Source organism: Tyto alba, unplaced genomic scaffold (assembly GCF_018691265.1).
Source record: "Tyto alba isolate M040663 unplaced genomic scaffold, T.alba_DEE_v4.0 Super-Scaffold_2, whole genome shotgun sequence".
NCBI classification, from domain to species: Eukaryota; Metazoa; Chordata; class Aves; order Strigiformes; family Tytonidae; genus Tyto; species Tyto alba.
Genome location: NW_024881282.1, coordinates 30,830,273 through 30,853,222, shown reverse-complemented (window position 1 = coordinate 30,853,222; position 22,950 = coordinate 30,830,273). Strand labels below are relative to the sequence as shown.

The window sequence follows — 22,950 nt, the reverse complement described above, 5'->3', positions numbered from 1 at the left end:
CTCACACTCTTATCCTCCAAATGCTGAGGGGGACTACTGGGAACCCAGAAGCATCCTGTCTCAAATAAAGAAGTTAAGTAAGATTAGAGGTGAAATTAGCAACAAAAAGTTCCATTTCATGCTTAACCTTTTACACTAGCTTCCGTGACCTGTTCTAACCACAGCAAGTGTTAGGAGCCCTGAAACATTGGTTTGTGGTTTGTTTACTCAAGGATGTGGGGACTAAGTCATGTTGCTGTTGGGTTTTCTTTTTTTTTTTTTTTTTTTAGTGTTCTGCTTTTTAAAAGCAATGATAGAATCAAAGGATAATTTTTCACCACACTGAAGGATCTTATCACCCTAAGGTACTGCTAACTTCAGTTAGTAGCACAAATTTCTTTATGCGATATTTCCATCTAGTTACTCACTATGTGAAGCCGAAGGTCTCAGCTCCAGTACTAAATGAAAAGTCCATCCATCTAAAGCATCTTAAATCTAACCCTGTGCTTTGTACTCATTCCTGGTCCTCCCATTGCTCTCACAGATATCCAGGCCTGCAGCAGTGAGGTCCCCTTCAAATTATTGAATGTTTTCTCTCCCCCAAAACCTTGTAATCAGCAGCCTCATTCTTGCCTCTTCTTTATGCCACCTCCAAAACTTGCTTGCTTGATAAAACTTTGGCCTCTGCTTTGCATCAAGCATGTTAGTTTTTGCAAGCCTCCCTTAGAGACTACTAAAACTATCATGAACTAAATCATCCACCTTGTCCACAGCACTGATTTCATCACCACAACTCGGTAAAGCTCTGTAAAACTTAACCCATCCTAAAACGATTCGCTGTCTCCTCTTTTGCTAGAAGGAGCACTGTTGTATTCCAGCTGCCATACCATCTATCAATCACCATGCTGCTTCAGGTCCTACCTTGTACAATGCTCTCCTGATCCAGCTGTTATTGAACTCCTGTCACAAGTATCTCATCACTTTTCTCATCATAACCCCTCTCTCCTCCTTCCTCTGGAGACCCTTGAGGATACCTACTTCTCAGGATTTACTTCAGCTGGCTTGGAGGCATAGGCACTCTTTCCCCAGCTAATGATTTTTTCTTCATTGTGCTATAATTATAATACAGTAATGAATACACACATGTGCGCTTTAAAGGAATCCATATCATGTGTCTTTAATAGAGCACAGATGTTAATGCTGGCAACTCTTATTGTTCAACAAGTTCTCTCATCATTGATTGTTGTTTCTTACACTATTTCTGATCTGGTAAACAGCAGAGGAGAAGGACTCGTCTGTCATAGCCATTGGCCACCACCAACCTCCATGAGGCCACAGTATTAATCCACCGAGTGAGCCATGCTGCGTGCAATTGGTGATTACGTTGACTCATGAGTAAGTGAATAATAGGGAGCACTACTGCTTCTCCTCCATATTTCGCTATACAGCCCTGACTTGGCCATGCCTGGCAAGGCTGGCATGCAACCAGTGCTGATCTTCAACTCAGATTTTCAGTGAGATAGCTCCATAAACAAAATTACATCATGTCATGACATCATTACTTTCCTGTAGGTTTGAATCAGCTTGCTTGCTTTTACAGGAAATTATATATATTCATTGCTCCTCCAACTTAATTGACACCAGGGAAGTGCCACACACGATACTTTCAACATTTAGCTCTCAAGTGCATGAACAACATTCCCATAATCCATTAGGTACCCACCCAGAACAAACTTTGTCATCATACAAGGAAAGGCAGCTAAATAAACAGAAGGGTCAGCTTTAGAGTATAAAAGCTTGAAAAAAACACAGTATTACTTCTGGGGGAAGAGTGAAGCAGAAATTACAGTACCTTGTGCTATGGGGGCTTCTGGCCTGATTGAAAACACTAGATGCTATGGTAATACAATACTGGTGCTAAGAGACCAAAGTTTCAATGTCTTCATCTCCCATCTCCCCAGTTCCTTCCTAATATTATCCATGATGTCATTGCACCCTAGACGATTCATTTTAGCATTGATTGGAAAGGCTTTGCAGAAGAAAGAATAATACTGGAAACTGGAAATGCATCGTATGAGACGAGATGGATAATGTGAACTAATGCACAAAACTAAAGATGGCAGAAGGAAATCAGAAGAGACATTCTGCATTCTTTATGGACTACAGGACAGCGCACAAAATCACAGACTAAGATCAGCATCTCTCTTGAGGGCCTCAGTGAAACAAAAGAGTGGAAAGCATTGTATTTATGGGATAGATCATGTTTCATCTAAGATTCCTCCCTTCAGATCAATTTAGATCCAACTCAGTTCTACTGCTCCACCAGCAATAAATACAGAAAATGCTCATATATTTACAAGAAGTATTGAAAACCTCATTATCTGTTGGAAAGGAGGGGCAGAGAGTAAAGGGGAACGTGTCATAGTTTACAGCCATGTGTTTTCAAACAGAGGCTAATGTATGCATACCGACACTCACTTTTACACACCAGTGCCAAGATACTGATTAACTGCAAAGTGATCTGTACAGTGACACTACACACAGAGCAGCGCCCTTAAAACCAGGGGCTAAAATGACATACTTTGGGCCACCGGTGTTGTAAGTTGGAAATAACTTCACGACTCTCCCTTCACTCCTACCAAACATGGCTTTGCTGAGTTCCTTGTTCAGCATTCAAACTGCTGCTTGACTCTAAACAGGCATCTTCATACACCAAGTTCTAGACACACATGTAAACTTTACCATCTCGAGGCTTTTGTGTGACAACATCTGGGAATACATTTATAGGATTTTAAGTCAAAGGGTTGAGTTATGCATGCAAACTAACACTGAGCTAGATGCAGTGCTACAGTTCCATCCTAAAACCTGCAGACGTCATGTATACCAGCCCTGTCAACAGTTTGTGCACTTTAAAACCATCAAACTGGTTTTCCCCATTTTCTAAGACAAAAGAGCCCTTACAACACATAAACACATAGAAAGACGCTGACATATTTCTGTGTATGATCTCAGTAAAAACATGCTTTTCTTGTTAAATTCTGTTGCTATCCTTTGATTATAAGTATCTTCTTTCCCAGGAAATCTATGAATAATTATGTGTAAATACTCATCTCAGGGGTCTGGCATTGTGGTGGCTGTGGCCACCCCCAGAACTTCTCACCATGAATGTGCGTGAATTGCCTCATAGTCATGTGTATAATACATTCTCCCTTCCTTTGGTTTCCCTAACCACCTAGGTGCTTGCCAAGCAGGCTGGCTGGCCACCTTATTATCAACAGAAATGGGTCTAAAGTCCCATCAAGACTCTGGTGGAAGCTGGAAGTATCCCCACTGACTGCAATGGAGTTCAGCCCACTTCCAACAGTTTGGCAAGGGCTTCCTAGCTCCATTATTGAGTGGTTGTGGTCTCTGATTGCTTTATTCCTGTGGACTATTGAGAGCTTTCGATTCCACTTAACTTCATCACAGACTAAGGGCGTTCCATTGACACTAGACCCATCATAAAATGCAGCTAATTGTATCTGCTGCACTCCCTCATTGGTTCCTCCGTAAGGCTGGTTCACGTACATGGAAATTTAGTGGCAGAAGCAGATTCCTGGCGAACCATGTGCCAGCGTTTCCCTGGAGCTGCAGCTTTCCCAGCAAGGCTGCCACACATTCAGAATCCAGGTCTGTGTTTCACCCCAAGCCCTACACACTATGGCCAGGCCAAGCAGCTTGTGATTCCAGCGTGCTCTGGCACCAGCTCGTCACCCCTACGTGGGAAGAGGCCAAGCCTTACCAAGAAGGCTGAGCTCATATTTCCAAGAAGCAAAGAGAAAGGGAGAGGTTCAAGCAAAGAGTTTTAATTGCCAGTGGTTTCTTCTAGGCTAGCAGTAAACTTGGGGTTTTTATTGGATCCCAAGCTTTCTTTGCATGTACACAGGAAAAAGATGCTTCCCATTCCCGGGCACCATGCTCAAGCAAGACTCCCTCAGCAAAACTTGCAGGTAGGGTACACAAACGGGGCAGCAGAGACATCGCTTCCTGCCTCTGGATGCTTTGAGCCGGTAATAGAACATTATCTATCCCACACACTTCTTTGTCCTCCTTGCCAGGGTATCAGGCCGGCTTGCAGCATGCAGCTTGCTTTTCCTGTGCAGTAGGAGCAACTGCTGCCTCCACTCACAAACAGTGAGCAGAGGCCAGGGCTTGCAAGCGCTTGGGCTCAAACAGTGTGCACAGGGCATGGATGACAGAGTTGGGAAGTGAGCCAGATCTCCCAGAGCCTGAGCAGGTGGGTGCCCTAACTGCTAGGTTACCTTTCATCTTCCAGCATTAAAGGCCTGGCACGGGCCATCCCCAGCCCTATCTTCAGTAAGCCTCAGGTGCAGTTCTGCATTTGATTCACTTATGCCAGCAGCAAATTAAATTTCAGGCTCTTACAATGAATTAGAGAGGTGAAGGAGAAGTAGAGCACAAGCTCATGTGCCTGGACATATGCTTAACTGTGAGGCTTCAGGATGGCCACCTATCACAGCCTCTTGCCTTTTCTTCTTAAACAGTGGGTGCCTGTTCCCAAGACTGTGATTTATTGCAGCTGTGTGCCCTTCTGTGGTCTGAAGAGGATCCTTCAGCTTTCTGCCTGAAGAAGGTCCTCACAAGTGACACAGGTTGTTTGAGATGCACTCACTGTTCCCCTCTCCTGTGACATTTCTTTACATAAGCAGCTGAATAGAAAAACATATCAGTGTTCGTTACTTATTTTGTTATTTATAGTGAACTGCCACAGATGGAGACTGCAGTACCACTCTATCTTTAGGGCGTAGCGCCTGCCTGTCCATACAGACAATTGGTAATTAGCACAAGAACAATTTGTTTATCTATTCTTAAACTTAAATAAATAGGAGAGCTGTTTATCTGTCAAAATTCAACTCCCTCCCATTGCCAGATCTCCAAGTTAACTGCTTAATGAATAGAGCTCATAGCTTCAGGCATTTAGGTAATGACAAAAGTGTCTTTTAAAAGAATTCCCATTAAAGAAAATGAAATACACAATAAAAAATAACAGGTTATGTACTGAAGGGATAACATTTAGATCACAAGAATCAGGAGCACTGGACAAGATGAAGAACAAAGGGGTGTCAAGCAGAGGTGTAGAAATGGACCGACCAGTATGTAGGGGACGTGGGGTATGTATCTTGGTTACTCCTGTCATGTGCACTTCCTACCAGTCCAGCCACCCAGCTCTCAGCCGATGACTCTAAGCGAGTCCTTGCGTGAGCGTGACACTGGGGAACAGATGGCAGAGAGGATACTTGCAGTTCTTCAAGTAAAATCCAACATGTGCACTAAGATGCATTTGCATGGCTCGGATGGCAGGACCCTGCCCAATGTAAACACCACACAAGCCAGGGAGAAGACATGACATAATTTCTTCTATTTTTATTTCTGATTCCAACCCTTCTTTGTTTTCTTTTATTCACTATACCCATCCCTGAAGTTAGAGAAGAGAGGGAGAGGCTTTATGAATAGATGGACTTTGTGAGTTGGCCACAGGGGTTGGCCCCTTTTCCTTCTCTCCTTGTCCCCACCAGTGCTGACAGGAGGGGAACGGGAGCTGCTGAAGGACTGCTCACGCGCACTGTAAGGCTAAAGCAGTCTGTGTGGGAAAAAAAAAAAAAAAAAACAAAACAAACAACCCTTGTCTTTCTCACAGTTCAGATGTTTTCAGCATCTAAAAGTGTTCACTTACTTACTCAAGCTTGCAGGTGCAGCTTTTTTCACATGCATATGAATGTACACACGTACATATGTACAGGATGAGAAAAGCAGTGGGAAAAAATAAGAAGCTTTTAGAGGTTACAGTTATCAGGTTGCAAAAGTGGGTCAGATCTGAGGAATTCTTCCTGGCCTCCATTTCTGATCATATGGACCCCAGAAGAGCTCTTTGCTTATTGTCCTACCACCTGGACGATCTTTATTTGACATTTTAATCCTCCCATCAGCAACCAGGAAGGGGATAAAAGCTACTAAATAAAAATAAACTATTTAAAATACAATGGCTGGAAAGAAATAACTAATGAGGAGCTCCTTCTTTTGTCTTTCAGCTCACAACTCCAAATTTCCCTGTAGTGGTCAAGCTGGGACATGCTCATGCTGGAATGGGGAAGGTAAGTAAAAGAAAAAATACATGTAGCTCAGGAGATAGATATCTATGTGGCACAGCTTTCCTGTACACAGTGTGTGGCCAGACAGAAAAGGGGTTAAACCTCCCCACAGCCTATCTGGGTTGCACTGGATGTTCCTGCGGGATAAAAGTCCTTTTTCTGCTGTCACGCACTTGGAGAGAGGCAGTGGTATTGGGTTGGAGGCTGTCTGGGATGTGGGAAGGGGGGTTGTGAGGAGTGGGGGAAAAGCTGGCTGGGCTGAAGTCATTAGGCTCGTCTTTTATATATTTTCTCCTCTCCTGAAAGTGTGGTAATGTTGTTTATTCAAGCACCTGTAATGTACAGCTACACCCCATAGTTCTCACAATGAGGAGCAGTGGCACTGGTCTTTTTGAGCGCCTTATGATGACCTTATTCAATAAAACGGGAGCCCTTCAGTTATTTTTTTCCTCCTTGCAAGGAAGAACAAGACGTTACAAAGCAGAGTGGCTGGTTGCCTGCCAAGGAATCCTGAAAAACAGTTCACTCCCCAGAAGGACCTGTTTGTTTTTCCCAGGCTCTCTGGGATCTTTATTCCCCCAGTGAATTAGCAGCCCCTGTTTCTTGGGGTGACAGGGCTCCCCTTTCAGTGAGGCATCGCCATCACATTCCTGCTGCACTTTAGCCGCCTCTTTCTTATGTATACCTTTTTAAAAAGCATCCCCTATTTGTCTAAAACTTGATTTGTTCAGAAGTAGGTAATTCTGATGTATCATCTCTGAATCCAAATGGGTGGTACATGAGCTTCGCCACTGATACCCCAGTCACAGTGCTTCCCTAGAACAGACAGACCCCTTCTCCCAGACTCACACTTTGCCTGAAAATTATATATAGGTACAGCAGAATTAAACTTGGTACAGCTTGTTTGCTTGCACTCTGGAAACAGAAACCCCTTCTGGCTTTCTGGGTTGCACATGGAATCTCTCATAATCTTTCTTGCTTTGGTTGCAGTCTTTCCCTGCCTGGATGGTAGCTGCTAGAGAGGAAGTGGGCTGCGATCCCTGGGCCAGTAGTGGAGTTGGCTTTCAGCATCAAAGAAGGAACATTTAAATAAGCAGGAAATGTTTGTTAAAATATTGGTGCTGCGTATGTTAAACAGGCAGAGGTGTCATTGAATTAGAGTACATGTGAACAGCCTAGAGTTGCTTGTAGAGCGAGCCACTGAACGTGTCCCTAGGAAGGATTTCATTAGCAAAATCCAACCACAACAAACCAGGAGGAGTAAACCTCTCCCTGAAGAAGGTTTCAAGTTCCTTAAGAGCCTGCAATCTGGGATCTCTCAGACTGCTCTGAAATTTCACCTGTAATCTAGGGAGGGCTTCATGTATCTCTCTTGAGCCCAAAGGAACCTTGGTGGATACAGAAATGAGGGCAGAATCAGACAAAAGTACCATAATCTTAACAGTTTTTCCGGACAAAACTCTCAGCAGACTACGTAGCTATTGTATCCTGCACCAAACACCACATCTTCTTCCACCTCTCACCTTCCCCACCATTTTATTCTTTAACGATGTTGAGTTTTGCTGTCACAAGTTATAGGGGAAGAGAGTTTCTATTCAAACTCTGGGCCAAATTGTACACAGTGGTACAAGGGGGGTACATAGGAAGTCGTTTCAGATAAGATAGGCTGACAGCCAGCATCTTAGAAGAAAGAATTGGCCTGAGGCCAAATTTATTCTAGTCCATTATGAAATTAGGGAATACTAGCAATGCCTGGATGTGGATTTGGGCACAGAGTTTCAACACTGCTCTGTTCAGTAGACAGGGAAGGTACAGGAAGGAAGGGTTGTTGGTCTTATGGTTTTAGTTTGGGCCCTCTCCAGCCACAAGCAGCCTGAAGGAAAGTTGAGACTAATTAAATTAGTCTTCTTGAAGTCCCATTGCATTTCATTGCATAGAGCAAAAAGAGAAGAGGGAAAGTGAAAATAAAATAAAGAACAAATCATTTGGTTTAAAAGACAAGTAACGGGAATTTGTTTCATATTGGTTTTAAGACAACAGGGTTCAAGCCCAAGGGGGACTGACAGAAAGAAACCACAGAAAATGTCAGGAGAAATATTGATAAGCAGAGCTATGGGTATACTAGAAAAGTAACACCTATAGGTAAAAAAAAATCAAACCTCCAATTATAATTCGGAAGAAGAATTTACAGAAGACATAATGGTGGTTTTAACCATCATGATGTAAAAGCAATAACCAGTGATGATAAGGAGATTATAGAGAGCTAAATGATTTCTTTGCATTGATCTTCAGAAGTAGAGATGATAGCAGGAAATAGCAGGTCTTTAGCTGTAAAATACACCCAATATGAAAAGAAAGAAAGGTTTGCTTTTTGTTTAGATGAGTTTAAGAAATTAAATGTTAATATAGCACCTGCATCAGGTCATGTTTTGTATAAAAGCAGTGACTGAAGGAACAGAGGATAAAATAACCAACCTATCAGCCAAAGTACACATGTGAGTATTAAAAATAGTAGTTACTGCAGCAAACGATGCCAAGATAGTGAACCATGTATTTGTACCTCTAACGGGTGCTTCAGAGGATGTGAGCATTCAGATTACAATCTCATTACCATGAGAAATTGTCAAGGAAGTACTTACATTTTTCTTGTTACTAATGATAAAATCACATGTAATGGGAGGCACCAAGACTTAGAAGAATGAGCAAAGATGGGAAGGCCAGACACTGTTATTCTTTATTTGTACTGAGGCAGTGGCCAGGATCCAGAAAAATTCTGGACACAGAAAAGGCCTCTTCCCCAAAGAGCTCCACCATTGACTTGCAGGGAGATTTATGTCAAGTCACAGTTCTCCTTCAGTTTCTCTGTGTTACAGACCAGAGGGATTATAATGATTACCTGATACTTATTGATAATTCACGTTCATAAGGCTCTTGGCACTATAAGAAATGCTGTTTATTATTTTGCGATAATGGCTAGGAAGAGCATCATTATAATAGTCAGACTTTTATTTTCACATTTTGTTTGTTTTCACATTTGCACAAAAATTCACTCACCACATTTTCTAATCAGAGGGTTGAACAGAGAAAGCTAAAATGAAAAATAGCCATGTCGGGACTTGTAAGAAACAGGCTCTATTGGCTGTCTTTAGCCTGGAAGAGGAACAGTTAGCACTCGGGGTCAGAAACAAAAGGGATGGCGGTATACCATTACTGATAGAAATGCTCTTGCTAAGTGATGCGAGCATATGAGGTGCATGTGGAGATGAAGAAAACAAATTTGTAATAAAAAAGCATCTTTTAAAATTTCCATTGAGAAATCCAGAAACAACAGCCTCTCTATTGACTTGAACAGAGACACCAGAAATAGCTTACACCCAGAGAGACAAAGGAGTCCCAGACAATCTTCTCATCTAAAAAGAGAACATATGCCCCTCAGCCCCTCCCATGGCCATCATTATCCCCCTTCCAAAATTTGGAGACACTTCATATTTTGGTGGCACTAACAAGTGCTCGGTGTGCTGGTGGTTCAATACAGTATTGGTACAAATAAAATATCTGTAGGAATACTGCGTAGACAGTGGTTTACGATGGAAACAGCAGAGAAGGACCTTTCTCATGTGTTTAAGTTGCCCAGGCTCATGGGGTCAACAGTGCTCAAGGACTCTTCCAGGGACACCATGGATGGACACTGAGAGAAGGTGTCCTTCCCTCTGCAGAACTGAACTATTGTTCACCCAGCAGTTCCTAGGAGGTCAAGGCATTTTTAAGAATTGTGCAGTTTGAGCCTACCTACCCCAGAAATGACGGGGGGTCTCTGCTGAATAGGGTAAGCACTACAGTGAGAAAGGAATAACACTTCTTCCTGACTCCGGATCTCATGTTGCCAGAGCCAATGGAAAAGAATAAAGCTCTGAGTGTGTTAATATCTGCCATTTGTGTGCTAACATGACCCTAAAGTGCCCTAGGAACAGAGCCCAGCACTGCAAATTCACTCAAAGAGCCTCTTCACCTCTTCCTGATCAGATCATGAGAAGGAAACAACTGCCAGATCTGCAGAGAGGAAAAACAGTATCTGTTCATGTGGCTTTATATATATTTATATTAATTTAATATATATATATATTGCTACTCTTGCTTCATTTTTAGACCTCTCTAATTAGACCAGTTTAAGAGTCACCTCCTGTCCCCTCCTGCCCCATAATTATGAAAACACCTCCCCAGTACAAATCCTGGCTCAGATGAATTTATTACAGTGTAGAAGAAAAACTTGTTGTTCATAATAATGTGGTCAGAGTTATTTTCTCTCTTACTGGATGGGAAAGACTTCTTTACTTTTTTTTTTTTTTTCTTCCCCCTGGTATAAATATAGCACAAACTAAACAAAGCCACTCTGTAATGTAAAAATACTGCAAGCTTTTTATCAGGAAGGACAGCTCGTCACCTTGTCTCTCTCAGGACTGGAAATAGAATGTTCCAAAAGTGAGAGCTTTGAAAATCCAGTGTGCTAAAGAGGAAAGGAAGGGGAAAGGGCTGCCTCGATTTGTCAAGGAACAAATATTTTCTTTTACAGAGGACAAATAATGACTTGACATGTAACATTCACAACAGAGCAGCCCAATCACTGCATTCCCACTGATTCATGAGCGAGGAGGTACCACCCATCTTGAAAATAGCAAAAGCATCCCCATTTCTCACACATCAGTCGGGAAGCTTTTGCTGGACACAGAAAATGGTGACTGATCCAGGGCACCGGCGACCAAAGCTGCCAAGACCTGGGGCTGAGAGAAGCTCTTCATTAGGAAGTTAGTAGGGATTATAAGGTTTAATGCATTAAAGGCAGCATAACCTCTGGAGAACTTCAGTGTGAGGATAATAAGGAAATGCAGACTCTGTTGTGTCTTTTATTATTTTGAGGTGGGTCAAAGTTAGGCCTAAACTGAATGTGTGTCAGTTGGATTGGGTGTTTTCTGAGAAGGGGAGCATAATTTGGGGTAGAGGGAAGGAGAGACTCAGGAAACCCTCTGTGCAGAGCCATTCCTGAAGACCCCCTGTCCCAAAATAGTAAAGTCACTACAGAAAGACTAACCACAGGTCGAGATGGACAAAAAATCACAAGCTTTGTGTGGCTACGCCAGTTCCTCTGGAGGCAAACACTCAGACCATGCATTTTCACAAGGCTACCAAGACTCAGTTAAACACCACGTTGCCAAGATCAGCCCTGGCTCAGCCCTGGACACTTACCTTCCAGCTGAGCTTGCCTCTAACCCCAGCTTGGAAACAAGAACTGCTTCTGCAAGCCACCTCCAAAGTGGTGTGGGTTTAACCTGTAAGGCAGAGGTAACCCTGGATGACACTCAGGGAGGCAAGGCTAGGGCAGCCCTAGCAGACTGCTGTAATTATGCCGCTTTGGCTGACTGACTATTTTTTCACATGGACATGTAACCAACGAAAGCAAAAGGGGACTGTGAGGCAATACCTTGCAGTGCTTAGGCTAACGATGAGAGAGGAGTGCCATAGCCCTGGGACCCTGGTGTCCAGAAACATCTGGGATATACAAGAGACAGTAGATTTGGGAACTATGGGACAGAGGAAGCAGAAATTTCTACCCAGGTCCCTCACTGCAGGACCCTGTGCTCACACAGATCTCAGGGGTAGCTCAGACTTCCCGGGAAATATCCAGAATGGGTTTTTAACAATGCCAGGACCCACCCTCCAAAATCCTGTCTTGCAGAAAGGCCTCAAAAGAAGGTCCACAGCAGGGATGGGGCAGAAGTGTTGCTTCCTGATCTGTCCCTTGGACCGCTCTCCAGCCAAGGGCAGGAAGATCAGTGCCTCTTGGGCAGGCTGCGGGTGGGAACGGGCACCAGCTGCAGCCTCTGAGATGCCACCACAGGGCAAAGGGACGGTCACACCTGTGTGAACATGCCCCCAGGGATCTAGCCAGACTCCCCTCTCCAATGCAGCAACAGAGAGCATGCTAGGGCATGGCCGGTGCCTGGGTTAGAGAAGAGAGCCAGAAGGGAAGTGAGGACTATCCCAGGGAGCTTTCTTCCTCAGAAAAGGCATTTGTCAACACACTGGCCCAAACTCTTCAAAACAGGTCACTAAAACGCTACAGCAAACAGCAGCTGATGGCTCCAGAATGAGTCTATTGCTGCTCAAACAGCCAGCACAGCTAAGCAAACAGGCCACCAGGGTAGGGGCTGTGTTTGCACTCACTGTTTGCACTCCTCTACGCAGCTAATGGGATATTGCATTTATCCTAAGAAGGTTGTAAAAAAATAAATAAATAATTAAATAAGAGAAAGAGGGAGAAAAATGGCTTCCTGTTGGTCTCTTTCCAACTCCTTTTCTCGGTTTCATGTATTGGCCAACCTGCTATTTTAGAAGACAGATTTATCCCTTATTAGGTAAATTGGTAACTGTTTGCTCTAGAATGATTTTTAACAGTCCCTTCTAAAATAATGCCCTCTGGTGTCACACTACATCCACCCTGTCTTTGGTTATCTCTAGGGCTTTTTCTCCTGTGAGAATAGATATTTTATTGACACATAAAAGGGTTACAAGGCAGAAGGAAATGAATTATACAAAATTTAAAAGTAGAGAGCTAATAAAATGGTGGACTTGATAGATAAGGCAGGAAAATAAATCTAATTTGACTGTAACTCGAGTGCTTCCTGTTTATGAAGTAATAACTGTACTCTGGACTAAACCAGCGTTAACCCAGGACACAACTGTTATTTTGTCAAATTTGGCTGGCTCTAACAATTAACAAACGGTGGCTCAGATTTCAGCTTTGGTGCGGTGATTATTTTGATGCCTGTTGGGAAATAAGGCCATGATCTCCTTAAAGGGGACCTCTGTGAGGTGCTTTCTCTGAGAATTCCACGGAAGGGCTCTGGCACTGGCCAGGGAAAATGGCAGAGCTGTTTCCTGAGGACTGTGCAGTGGTGTAGCACTGCAGAAGTCATCTTCTTTGTTTTTAATTTCTTAATTTATGTCCTCAGTGGGTCCCCTTCCTCTTTATCTACCCAGCCAGAAATCCTCAGGCCCTTTAGAGAAACCACCTTAAAGCACTTTCCCTCGCTCCCCATAGGGAAGGGATGATGGAAAGGAGGAAGAAATGGACCCTTCCTTCCTATAGCATACTGTATTTTTGAGGAAAAATCCCGTTTAACAAGACAAACATGCAGGTCCTTTCTAGCAATAACAATACAGTCTAATTCCAATCTGAAGAGGGAAGCAGCATCCTTTCCTCTGCCTCTGGGACAAATGTTCCTGGGCTGGGGATACAAACGTTTCATCTGGGGACCAAAGACATCTGTTGCACAAGCACAGCACTTTGTTTCAGATCTCACAAATGTCCTTGTTCCGAGTAGGTCATTATATAATGGCTCTTGTTTTTTCCCATTGCCAAAAGGGTCCGGGGGAATATGTCATAACACCGTGGATCGCCTGCCCATGCAGTCCCTCCTGCAATCACCTCATCTGGGTGGGACTCTCTTGCTTGATGTCATTCAGCCCAGGGCAGCTCTTATCTGTGCAGCAAAAATACCCAGCCCTGACACAGTCTGCATTGTTTCCCCTGGTATTAGTCAAGCCGTGCCCAGGCTGGTGGGGCTCCCCACCATGTGAGGGGCTCCCCTCTCCTGCTCCCCCCGCCACCCCCAGGACATTCCTACCACCTCACCTCACCAGGAGCAGCCCAGCACCACACACAGCCCCTCTCACACACAGAGGGGAACAACACAACCCAGAGCAAGGCTGATTCTCCTGGATGACGTACAATGGTTGCCTTTATATTTCCCCTTTGTGTCTGTTATTTCCCTTTTTTCTTCCTGCCCTCCCATCCCACAGACGACTGTCGTCTTCCTCTGCTCCTTTTCCCAGCAGTCCCTGAATAACAAGAGCACAGCCCTCACCACAGCAAAAAGGAAGAAGGACTAGGGGGATTTAGCATTCAGCAAAAAGAGGAGCAAAGACCAGGTCTTTTTTCTTCTTATTTAGGCATCTAGAAATTGTCATGGGTCAAACTAGCTGCACTTTTCACCTTCCCAGGAACCTGTCCAGTTCTCAAGAGCTTTTCTGCACCAGGATGTGGCTGCATCTTTGGTTGGTTACAGCTGGTGCTTACACAAAAGTATCTAAACAGAGTAAAACAGGTTAGCAACATGCTTGTCCTCTGTTCTCTAGTGAAGATGGCTCCTGCCCTCTCATGGTTGAAGGCAGATATGTAAAACCGCTTGTTTGTTCTTTGCAAAGTAACACCAAATACCATTCCACACGTTTCCTTCAGCTGGCTCCACATAGTCTGGCATCACCTTCCTTTAACACACACACTGACGCAACTGGGAAACTCTTCTGGGGCAGAGACCAACCGGTTGTCACGGGCAAGTAGGCACTTAGCAAAGCAGGGTGGCAATCCTCAACGGTGGTCTCAAAGTGTTACCACACTACAAAGTGTAGGTAATACGTAAAGAAAGTCACTCACTTGCTCACCCTTTTCACACAGTGTTGGTCTTTTTTCCACCAATTCCACCCTTCCTGCATCCATCTGGCTCTAAGGAACAAGACTTGCATAGGTTTCTCTGATGCACCAAACAAGTTTTTGTCTATAGACTAAAGGCCGGGGTTGACAGTATGAATGAGGTGAAGTTGTCCACTACGTTCTCATTACCTGCTCACTCAGTTTTCCTCTCCCAAATCAATGAGCTTTTGTAGAGATTTGATCATATCATTACAGCTTCTCCTGGTTTGGTTCTTTCTTCCTTTTTTTTTTTTTTTTTCGGGTTTGGTTTTTTTTTTTTTTTTTTTTTGGATAAGATACAGACCATTTCTCATAACAGAATACAAATCTGTGAAAAGCCAGCTTCTCAGAAAAACTCCAGCTCATAGGCCACTGCCCTCTCACTTCCAAGTGCGAGTCAAGTCTAACACCCAAGCAGCTGTCCCACACACATGCCCATAGCATCACGCCCACACAGACCTCCCCAAGAATCACAGGCTCCCCCAGGGACATCCTTTTCCTTCAGAGCTGGCTTCCAGCTAGGAGACCTGTATTTCTCCTCAAAGTATGAAGGGAGGTAACATGAAATGCCCAGGGAACTGAAACCTAGAAGTGGCAGACAACCAGTTCTCTTGTTGATTTCCTGGCATTGTTTTCTATTTCCTGACCACTCAAAATACTTTGTTTTCATCCATCCCAAAATGGGCAACAGCAATTCCAATGTCTGAATGAAGTAATGCTCCTGAAGAGATCAAATATTTTTCTGAGCATCATAAAAGCAATGAGCATTAGCAAGAGCCATCTGGGCAAAGGTCTAGCTGCCTCCCTGGTGCCAGGTTTACCAGGACTTGTGCATGAGGAAACAGAAAGGGGTTGATTTGCTCTGGGTTGGGTTGGTCTGGGGAACTTCTGTCTTTAAATCACACAGTCCCTACTCTGGCCTCAGCTTCGTCTGTGTGGGTTTTAACTGACATTTTGCTATTCAGGCCCAGAAATTACTTCCGCTCACAAAGTATTCCTGTTCTTTTTGCTCTTGTCACTTTTTCACTGTATTTTGGCAATCAAGGTCAAAGTCGAGAACCAGCACGACTTCCGGGACATGGCCAGCATAGTAGCCATGGCAAAAACCTATGCCACCACCGAGCCGTTCATTGACTCCAAGTACGACATCCGAATCCAGAAAATTGGCAGCAACTACAAGGCTTACATGTGAGTGCATGGCTATGCTGGAGTGAGAAGTGGGGGGAGACAGTGCTGTGGATGTGATTCAGTCGGTGTCTGGTCTGGGCAGGAGTAGGAAGCTGACTTATTTTTTTTGAAGAATAGCCTTGCTGTTCTCCTCCCACCTCCTAACCCAGGTCCCTCATTCACCGATCCTCCTATCCATTACTCACCATCAGCTCATTGTTTCTGGAAGGTAAATCTCTCTACTTGGTTCTGAGAATCAGCTAGTTTCCACTGTAACAACTGTGCTCCGCCATCACCTATCACCTCTCCCTCCTGTTGTCGAAAGGCTCATCTTTCCCAGCAAAATCCTCCAGCTCCCAGTTCCCTCTAGTGGGAACTAAACCCACCCCCCTTCCCACATGAGGGAAACAATAAAAAAGATTGAGCCAGCTGCAACTCATGGACTCCTACAGTGTCCAGCCCATAGCAACACCACATCCTCTCCCCAGCTGGAGATCACGGCACCTCCATCACACAAGGACACGAGGAGCACGCAGTACGCGGTACGAACGGCCTCAACCCGGCCAGCACACGGGGTTTCTGGGGGCATTTTGCGTGTGTGCTCCTTGAAGTGTACAAAGGAGGGAAAGGAGAAGGAGAGACGTTTCTGTGGGTGCCCCAAAGCTCCTCCCTGCCCCGTGGGGTAGTGAAGGAGGTGACATGAAGGCAACCTTCAACACTGGTATGTTTAAAAATATTAAAAAGCGTTCAGCCAAAATTCAGTAGTCGTCAAGCTCCATTAAAGATGTAACCACATGAGTCAGAAAGACACCTGTTTCTTCTTACTGCAAACCAATAGATGAGAAAAGCCAAATAGCACAGATTCTCCAGAAGCTCCTTATCCAGCCACAAAATTCTGGTCAAGTAGACAGCTCCAGCAGTACATTCTTCAGATCACCAGATAAATTTCATATGTTATCTAACACCCACAACACTGAGTTTTGGATCCATGTTTACAACCCCCCAGGCCATCATTCTGGCAAAACATAGTTAAATAAGATAAATGTACATGATCACATATTTTTCAGTTATAGCTGCCTAAAATTCCCAGTTGGAATCGTAGCACAGAGGTATTTAAGTAAACTAGATAATGGCTGAGTCACATTCTTCATGGGAAGGACTTGTGGGACACTCGGCTACTTCATGTGAACTCAATGAGAGAAAATTTGTTTTAAATCTGATCAGGTCAACAATAGCACAGTTGCCTAATATTACATTAACATCTCAGGGAGTCTGGCTCAAATTGGGCAAAGGAAGGAAGGTTTAAAATATCAATTAAAATTCCCTATTCCTGCCAACCTACCCAGCCTTGGCTCCAGGGGCTGCTCCCAGCCTGCCTCTAAGTGAAACAAAGGCCCAGTTAGCCTGACCATATCCTCTCCCCGTTTATTATTCGCACTCACCACGCACTCATCCAGACAGGGATCAGAAACAATACCAGATGATTGAGGAAAGAAAGCAGTCACACTAAGAACTAATCCCACTCGGGAATATAGCTGTGCAAACAATTGTTTGCTAAATGAAAAATGTTTTCATGTGAAAACAGCCGTGAATGGGAAACACCTTAATGAGAAATGAGGCTTATTAGCAAAGAAAGCAAACAGCAAAATTTACCCAGCAACTTGCTAACCCAGAAGGTTGACTTATATTGAGACAGCCATTTAAGGACATAATCTTGGGAGAGAGATATAGTCAGTCCCATTGGGAGCTGTTCCTTCTGTCCCAGTATCAGAAGAGAGGTTATTTCTATGGCATAAGTAAGGCCCCACTATGTCCATAGGCAAAAGCACCCAAAATATCAGAGTCCCCACTCATGTCTCAAATAGAAGACTCAAAACCATTAGTCATGCTAGCAAATCTCAGGCCTAAAGGTAATTACTGCATCTGCAGCAGCGTCATACTAAGTGAATTGCTTTGATCTGTAAGCCATGGAATCAACCCGGTATTTTTATACCTTCACCCACACATATAGACTTTAAAAGCCCCCTTCCTCCTGAGAAAAGACTGTGTACTGAAATTGTCCAGAATATGTTTACTTTGCACCCAGCATCTGCCAGAGGGAGGATGCTGCAGGGTGACTCATGCATTCCTCCCCACCCCAGATGTTCAATGCACTTCCTTCCAGCCCGTGACCCAAGGCTTGAGTTCAGTTTCCCATTGACTTCAGTGCAGTGACTCCAGATTTACACTCCTAACAAACACCTACTTAGCACATGACTTGGGACAGTCTCAAAGCAGCAAACAAGCAGCATGTGACATATGCCTAAAATTCTACCAAATGTATTTGAATGTCATTGTAATACTGGTGAAGAGGGAACACAAGTACTGCTCATGTGACAGGGGAAATTGGGGCAGAAATTATGCTTCCACCATCACCCCAACTGGGGACAGACAGAGGGATCATTTCCAGTAAAGACTTGTGAAATGTTGTTCGCTCTGAACAAAGCCAGCAGCTGCTGACTGTCGGGTGGGATATTCCTTGCCACCAGCTCTCAGTAGGAGGGTAATATCATTTCCTTTCTAGTTTCATGAGTGTGATTTCTGATCTTGTCACCTCAAGTGCAGTTCAATGGGCTCTGCAGGGGCTACACCAACTGTGTCTAAACTAGAGCTTCTTTTAGACTGAAATGGTCCAGCTTGGAGATTGTGAGCATAGGACACCGACAGGCCACAGTCTGCCAGTCTATCCATTTATCCTGAGCAATGCTGCAGGTGTCTTGGTCACAAGTCTGATTGATCAACCGATCCCTAAAAGCCTGGGATCCTTTCCTTTAAGATACTGACTGTGCACTGTTGTAGCCCGGGGTGGGTTGACCCTGCCTGGATGCCAGATGCCCACCAAAGCTGCTCTATCCTTTCCCCTCCTCAGCTGGACAGGGGAGATAAACTATAACAAAAGGCTTGTGGGTTGAGATAAGGGCAAGGAGAAATCACTGAGAAACTACTGTAATGGGCATAACAGACATGACTTGGGGAAAATTAATTTAATTTATTACCAGTCACATAAGAAACAAAACCAAATCTTAAAACAGCTTCCTCCCACCCCTCCTTTCTTCCCAGGCTCAACTTCACTCCCAATTTTCTCTACCTCCTCCCTTCCAGCAGTGCAGGGGGACGGGGAATGGAGGTTGTTCAGTTCATCACCCATTGTTTCTGCTACTCCTTCCTCCTCAGGGGAAGTACTCCTCACACTCTTCCCCTGCTTCAGGGTGGGGTCCCTCCCACAGGAGACCATTCTCCACAAAATTCTCCAACATGAGTCCTTCCCACATGCTGCAGTTCTTCATAAACTGCTCCAGTGTGGGTCCTCCACGGGGTCACAGGTCCTGCTTCCCACGGGGTCACAGACTCCTTTGGGCATCCACTTGCTCTGGCATGGGGTCTTCCATGGGCTGTGGGTGGACATACGATCCACCGTGGACCCCCATGGGCTGTGAGGGGACAGCATGCCCCACCATGGTCCTCACCACGGGCTGCAGGGGAATCTCTGCTCCAGCACCTGGAGCACCTCCTCCCCTCCTTCTTCACTGACCCTGGTGTCTGGTTGTGTTCCTCTCGCATATTCTCACTCCTCTCTTCTGGCTGGCGTTGTGCAGCAGTTTTTTCCCCTCACCTTCTTAAATATGTTATCCCAGAGGCACTACCACCGTCACTGATGGGCTCAGTGGTGGGTCAATCTTGGAGCCAGCTGGCACTGGCTCTGTTGGACATAGGGGAATCTTCTAGCAGCTTCTCACAGAAGCCACCCCTGTAGCTCCCCTGCTACAAAACCTTGCCATGCAAACCTAACACACCAACAGCCCATGGTCTGCCAGTCTATCCACTTATCCTAAGCAATGCTGAAGGTGTCTTGGTCACAAACCTGATGGATCAACTGATCCCTAAAATCCTTGGGTCCTTTCCTTTAAGTGGCTCCCTGATGTTTAGGATGATTGGAAGTACTTTGACTTTCAGTCCCTGAGAGAAATGGGGTTTAAGTCAGGGCATCCTTAGGGAAAGATTTTTGTCTTCAGTCTCCTTTGCCACTTTAGGTTGAATACAAAAAGGGAAAGAAAAAAGAATAATAAAAATTCGGTGGCACAGCGGACACTGGAACCACCCAGACATGCTTGGAAGGGAGTAATCTTAACAGAGGCTGTGGTGTAGGAATTTGGTGACTTGTCCATAGGGCTTCAAATGAAGCTTTTCCATTTAAAAACATGAAAAGTCCCTAACAGGAAAGTTAAGGACACAGCTGAGAGAAACATTTTCTATCTTATGCCCAATATTGGATGGACATAGGTAGGCATGAACAAGTCAAACCAATCAGCCCAACAGCTAAAGCAGCATACTTATTTTGGGAGCTTTCCCACATCATATTTCCTTGTAAAACTATAGCTGTTGTTAGGTTTAGTTAGGAACGACACAGCTACTTACATTTGGTATGGCAAGTACATTTTCTAAACACTCATACACAATCTTATTATGAGTAATCAGATTCTGGGAGTTCTCGTCAGTACTAATGGGGTTCTGGATGCCACCTGCCACTGCAGGGAAATTTTCTGAACCTAAATGTTACTAAAGAGTAGTTCTTCCCATTGCAGAACTGAAAAATGTAATCCTAAGAATCTCATGTCAAAAGACAAAGAGAGGCTGAGGGTTGAACACTGACCTTAGAGGCCATCAAAGGGGGGCTCATAACAATCAAAGCTTGAGGAAGAATCCATTCTTTTGCTTAGAAAGTAGGGCAGGAAGATGGGTGTTGGGTGAAGGGAACAAGGGACAAGAATAAACTATATGGAAACACAGTTACTCAACACAGTAATTATGCTCCTTTGCCTGCCCCTCCCACTCCTTTAAATATGGTTACAAAGACCATTTAAATTTCACAACAACTATACATACTACTTTAGAAGATAAATGGAAAAAGAACTCCAAGCTGTTCCTCACCAGAGTAAAGGGGAACCTTAGGTAGTCAACTATAATAATCCAGGTTTATCGTCCAGCAGGTATCAGTATTACCAGTGCCTCAGATAGTTTTGCAAGTCCAGCCTCTTTTCCACATCATGATGAAAAGGTGAGAGAACTGTCAGTGAGGGTTCCCACAACCTCATGTTGAAGTGTTGGATCACACCTCATTGTCCTCTCCCAAATCTCTACCTAATCTTCTTCAGCATGGAGATGCTCCCTGGATGTATCTTGTCAGCTTGTTAACTTGTCCTAGATAGTACACTATGCCAGGGTTATCTGCACAGTGTTGTCACAGCAGGCTGTCCAAAGTCTGATATGTACCTAAGGTCAAGAAAAAGAAAGTTTTCACTCCTTGATAAATGATGGTGAAACCCAGAATCTGCCAGCAACAGTACCTTTTTTTGAAATTAACCACCATTTGCAACTAATGAGACTCCAACAATTTTGCAATTAAAAATTCTCCAAGTCCAGAAAGGTCAATGAAATGTCAGTGAAAAGAGAGTATAATCATACATTCTATGGCACCAATACAACTGAAATCAGAGTGAGGGAGACCCAGAATGTCAGAGCTGACATTTGTAAAGCTGCTGAGGCAGATGTTTGCCTGGAGAGTTGCTCTTCCACGGATGGATGATGATGCCCATTGCAGAACACAAGGGTGATTATCCCAGAGACCTTCTACAGACATTTCAGCTCTCCTGGGCCTGATTTATAAAGAAAGAAAGTACTCACAGAGCTTGATGTATACTCAAGATTCCTTGGAGGTTTCCCTGTCTAAGTCCTCATTCAGTTTTTCATGAGTCTGAACAACATATCCTGTATGCAGTGTTGTTGAGGCAAGATTTGGAAAGGCTTGTGTGAGGAAGAACCTCACCTCATCCCCTCCTGTACAAGCACTGAGTCAAGAATGAGGACTACAGTATGAGGGAGGATGGGGCAGGAGTGTATTTTCATGTTCAGGTTATGTTTTTTGTTTGTTTTCTTAGGAGGACGTCCATCTCTGGAAACTGGAAGGCAAACACAGGTTCTGCGATGCTAGAACAGATTGCAATGACAGAGAGGTAAGGAAGAGGGTTTCAAGACACTATTACCTATTCTTGGGTTAGAAGGAAGGAATTGTTTTTCAGACTTTGGTTAATCGAGAGAACTGGTAAGTGAGTTCTCCCGGGAGTCTGGATAAAGGCATTTAAAAGACTGACTGTTTCCTTAAAAAAATACCAAGGGCACAAAGGCAAACTGTCCTATTTTGGAGAACAGACTGGAAGTACAGCTAGAGACCAGCATTGCTAAATCATTAGATCTTTGGTGAATGTAGCCACAGGAAACAAGACCATCATGCTAAGGTCAAGTACACGAGCACAGACATGTCGGGATAAAATCAGAAACGTCACAGGACAAAACAAGAAGTAACAAGAAGTTATTCTAAATACATTACTAGTGAGAGCCAGACACAGAAAGGTGCTTTTCTTCTGCTCAAAAGGGGGAAAAATCTGTCAACTGAAGTGTTGAAAGTGCTTTTTTGCACTGGTCTCCTAAAAGTGGACACTGTTTTAGCTAGGTTCTTCTCACTGCAGAACAGAACAGAAGGAATTCTCTCATGCATGTTACAAACTAAAAGTTGCAGATGGTACTTCCATATGTGATCAAGTTTCTTGTTCTCCATCATATCTAAGTAGATTATCTGTAGATTTATAGAATCCATAGATTATGTGTAGGCACTCATCCCTCATGATTTTTTCAGATTATACCTTCAATTTGTCAGGATCATAATTAATTTTGACTCTGTCAAGGTTTTGGCACCACATCTGAAAGGAGACAGCAAGGAGCTAGAGGGAGCCCGAAGGACAATAATAAAGGGAATGCTCAGAGAAAACATAATCAACTTATGAGGAAAGCATGAGTCAATTGCTTATGTAGTTTTCCACCTTTTTCAGTTAACAGACCACCAATAATTTCCCGGCAATGGTGTAGACTTATCCATAGTGAATCTACGTCTGCAGTGCAGAGGTTCACTTCCCTTCATCAGCTGTCACAGAGCTGGAAGAAGTTGTCCACAACCTGAACACCACTTCATCCTAAAGATGAAAAAACTTAGAGGGCACAGGCTCTTCAAATATGTAAAAGGCTGCTAATAGGGTG

The 22,950-nt window shown here is 44.1% G+C and overlaps 1 protein-coding gene across 1 annotated transcript in view; it reads left to right on the top strand.

Annotated features, from left to right (window-relative positions):
* Positions 1 to 22,950, top strand: part of SYN3 (synapsin III) — a 203,184-nt gene that overhangs the window by 159,193 nt on the left and 21,041 nt on the right. The window contains exons 7-9 of the mRNA XM_033004423.2: positions 6,069 to 6,131; positions 15,701 to 15,843; positions 21,798 to 21,872. Coding sequence (XP_032860314.1) covers positions 6,069 to 6,131; positions 15,701 to 15,843; positions 21,798 to 21,872 — 281 coding nt within the window. The remainder of the gene's footprint in view (positions 1 to 6,068; positions 6,132 to 15,700; positions 15,844 to 21,797; positions 21,873 to 22,950) is intronic.